At 32.8% G+C, this 3,521-nt stretch overlaps 1 protein-coding gene across 5 annotated transcripts in view; it reads left to right on the top strand.

The window, feature by feature from the left end:
• Positions 1-3,521, top strand: part of MMADHC (methylmalonic aciduria and homocystinuria, cblD type) — a 23,828-nt gene that overhangs the window by 10,529 nt on the left and 9,778 nt on the right. For all 5 annotated transcript variants that reach the window (XM_006921059.3, XM_006921060.3, XM_015596635.2 and 2 more), the window contains one exon: positions 2,033-2,177. In XM_006921059.3, coding sequence (XP_006921121.1) covers positions 2,033-2,177 — 145 coding nt within the window. The remainder of the gene's footprint in view (positions 1-2,032; positions 2,178-3,521) is intronic.

Genomic DNA, 3,521 nt, shown 5'->3' with positions numbered 1-3,521 from the left:
GTTGTGGAAACTAAATAAAACAGTGCATACGAAGCACTTAGCACAAGACCTGGCCCCTAGTAACCAACATCTAGTACTTACTATTTAATATTGCTCCCTTCAGCTAATCTCTTATTGAGCCTCTTATTATTTTGAGGCTTTGCTCAAATATTTTTGGAATTTAAAATTTTCAGTTGCCTTTAGATCCTGAGGCATATTCAGTCTGTTAAATGTCTTCAGTTGTAAAGGTAAATTTATAGTATTATAGGAATACTCAAAATTCTGAGTTCACCTAGTAGGTAAAAAGCCTAATAATTACCATTTTTGACTCTTTGGGCAGGTTTGGGACAGACTCAAGGGAAGATACTTAAATTTTCACTTGAGCAGAATGCTCTAGAGACATGCCTTGCACTTTGGAGAACATAATGGAGGTTCTATTTATCCAGGTCTTGAAGAAAGTTAGAATTTATACAGCTTAGAGAGGGAAAAGGGCAATGTAACTGAAGAAATCTTGTGACCATATAAAAGAAGGCATAGAAATATGGGAAATATTGGATAGATATTTTTATGTGACTAAAGGGTAGAGTAAAGGAAGGGAGGGTAATATTAGAAATTATTTCAGAGAGCTAGAAAGACCAGTTAGGATGTTCTCTTGTACTTATTGTAAGAAATAAAGTCAGAATATATGGGTTGGATTTCAGAATACTGTGTGAAAGGGAAAAAAGAATGATTCTAAGGCATCAGATAGCTAGACTAGTTCATCATCCTGGTAAATAGTTTTCATACCACTTCTCTAACCTCACTCCAGTTTATTCTCCATACTGCCCTGAATGGTACATTCCTTAAAATATCCTTATGTTTATCAGTTTACTCCATTCCTTGCCTATAGAATAAAATTTCTGATTTAAAATTTTGATATAACAGGCCATTTACTGTCTATGTCAAATATAAAGCCTTTCATAGGTACCCACAAGTTAACTTTCGGATTTTTACTTTACCTCCCCTATATCCTCCCTCACTGAACTTGTCACTCTTCTAAGTATACCTTTTATGGCTCCATAACTTTATTCCCGAAAGTCACTCATTGAAATGCCCCCTTCCCCCTACAAATTTCAGCTGTTTCTTCAAAACCTAGTTTTTCCTCCATGAAACTATTTTCTGTTACTTCAAGGATCTCTTAATTATTCAGATCTTTTAATAACATTTTTACAGATGTTATTCTTATATTTTTCCCGCTAAACTAAGAGCTTGCAATTTTTTTTAATTTAAAAAGCCATATAGTAAATACTTTTGGTTTTGTGGACAATAGAGTGTCCGTGCAACTAAACTCTGCCATTATGGCGTAAAAGTAGCCATAGACAATACATAAATAAATGGGTGTGGCTGTGTTACAATAAACTATTTACCAAAACAAACAGTAGGCTGTATTTGGCTGTAGTTTGCCAACCCCTGAATTAATGTATTCTGACCCAGATATTTTGTTAAAAGTTTATAAATGAAAGATGTTTACATATTCATCTATTATAACTGACCTCAGAGTCTGGGAAATGAACATAGGAACAGAAAATATACCACAGAGGTATGTGCTGAAATGGAAGAAATTGGGCATTGCCATAAATCAAGACAAAAGATAGCGTGGGAGTTCATTAGCACCATTTATAGCAGTAAAAGAAAAGAAGAATTAGAAAGTAAACAGGTTTTAGTCCTAGGAAAGGTTTTGAAAGAATCTTATTAGTTGTGCTACCTTTTTAGTGTTGCTAAATGGGGCAACTTTTAGAGATTCATATTCTCTGTGGCTTTTGTGATCTTGGCCTTTATTGGAAAAGCTAGATACTTAAACCCAAAGAAACATTATTTGTTTTTTTTTTAATATTCATGTTTATTTCTTAAATTATAAATACACATAATGCTTGTCATGTGGCAAGTACTCAATAGTAGAATATATAGTAGAATTTTAGACACATCGCATTGTGAAGTTTTGCAAGAGATTGTCTCAGCAAGTATAACATTTATATCCAGAGCAAATAATTTAAATTTTCGTGTCATTTCTTAGGTGCTCTGTAACAGAGCCAGACTGGTTTCCTATCTCCCAGGATTGTACTCTTTAGTTAAAAGGGTTGTCAATCCCAAAGCCTTTTCAACTGCAGGATCTTCAGGTTCTGATGAGCCTCATGTAGCCACTGCACCTCCTGATATATGTAAGTAAATGTTATCATTGTTTCACTTGTAATTGTCTCATAACATCTTGAGTTATGTTTTCTGTAATATTTCTTTTTAAGGTTTTATAGACTTTCTAAAGTTGAATTTATCCCATTGAAAATAAAATCAGAGCTCTGACTAAATATATCAGAAAGCTACAACATGAAAAAGAATGAATATTGATTTCTTAAACTTTAGTTTCTGTCTTCAAATACATAGTCTTTTCAAATCTTCTTTTAATCCTATTAAATGTTTACTGCTTTTTGCCATTCTTTACTGATATATAGCTAGCGCTTTTTATACATGTGTTTATTGAATCGACAACTTACCCGCTATCTACAAAGGCTGCTTCTTCTAATCTGTTTTGCACACCACCATCATATTAATCATTCTGTAACATTTTAATCATGTTACTTCTTGATAAACCTTGGTTATCTTCTCACTGCTTTCAGTAGCATTTCCCCAACTGTCTGTCCTCAAGCAATGAAAATTTTTCAAGGTCAAAAAAATTTTTTTAATTTCTTTGATTAGGTAAATTTGAGAAATGCTATATGCCATAGTCCTATCTTAGAGGTTTATAAGGCACACTAAAATATTAAGGGAGGACTCTTAGAAATTTAATGTAATGTATCCTAAAAGGATTGGGCGTGGAATCCTTTTATTCATGCAACACGTTACTTAAAATGTAATATAAGTTTACTTGGGCATGCAAAGCCTTCCCTAGTTTTCTTGCCCCAGTTTAATAACTCCAACTCTGCTTATTCTCCAATAGATATTATCTGAAGGCTAAACATATATGTATCATAAACAAAAAATTTGTTGTCATCAGAACATATAAAGGGTTAAAGGGTTTGCATCTTTAATATATAAAGAAATTTTATGGACCAATAAGAAAAAGAAAAACCCAGTAGAAAACTGAACAAAAAAATTTTTAAATGGATATGAACAGACTTTCTGAAAGAGAAAACTTAAATGACCAGTACATGTGAAAATATGCTCAAATCCACTATGAATGAATATGGGATATTTATTTTCTTTCAGGAGACTATTCGATCTGAAGTTAAAACCCATCTTGTTCAAAAATAGCTAATATGTTTTCACTTATGAACTAACTCCAGTCAATCATTAGTGGCTATCCAGAGCCTTATTACTCAATATTTTCTTCAGACTAGTAGCATCGACATCATTTGGGAAGTTGTTAGAAACGAAAAATCTTGAGCCCTACTCCTGACCTACTAAATCAGAATCTGCATTTTTATAAGATCTAAGATAATTCTTAAATACTTAGAAGTTTGAGAAGTATTGGGGTGTTGGGTTAAGAATTATGAGACAGTCTGGGTTCA

The sequence above is a fragment of the Pteropus alecto genome, unplaced genomic scaffold (genome assembly GCF_000325575.1).
Source record: "Pteropus alecto unplaced genomic scaffold, ASM32557v1 scaffold3, whole genome shotgun sequence".
NCBI lineage: Eukaryota > Metazoa > Chordata > Mammalia > Chiroptera > Pteropodidae > Pteropus > Pteropus alecto.
Note: the sequence above shows the minus strand (reverse complement) of the source record. Positions and strands in the feature narration are given on the sequence as shown.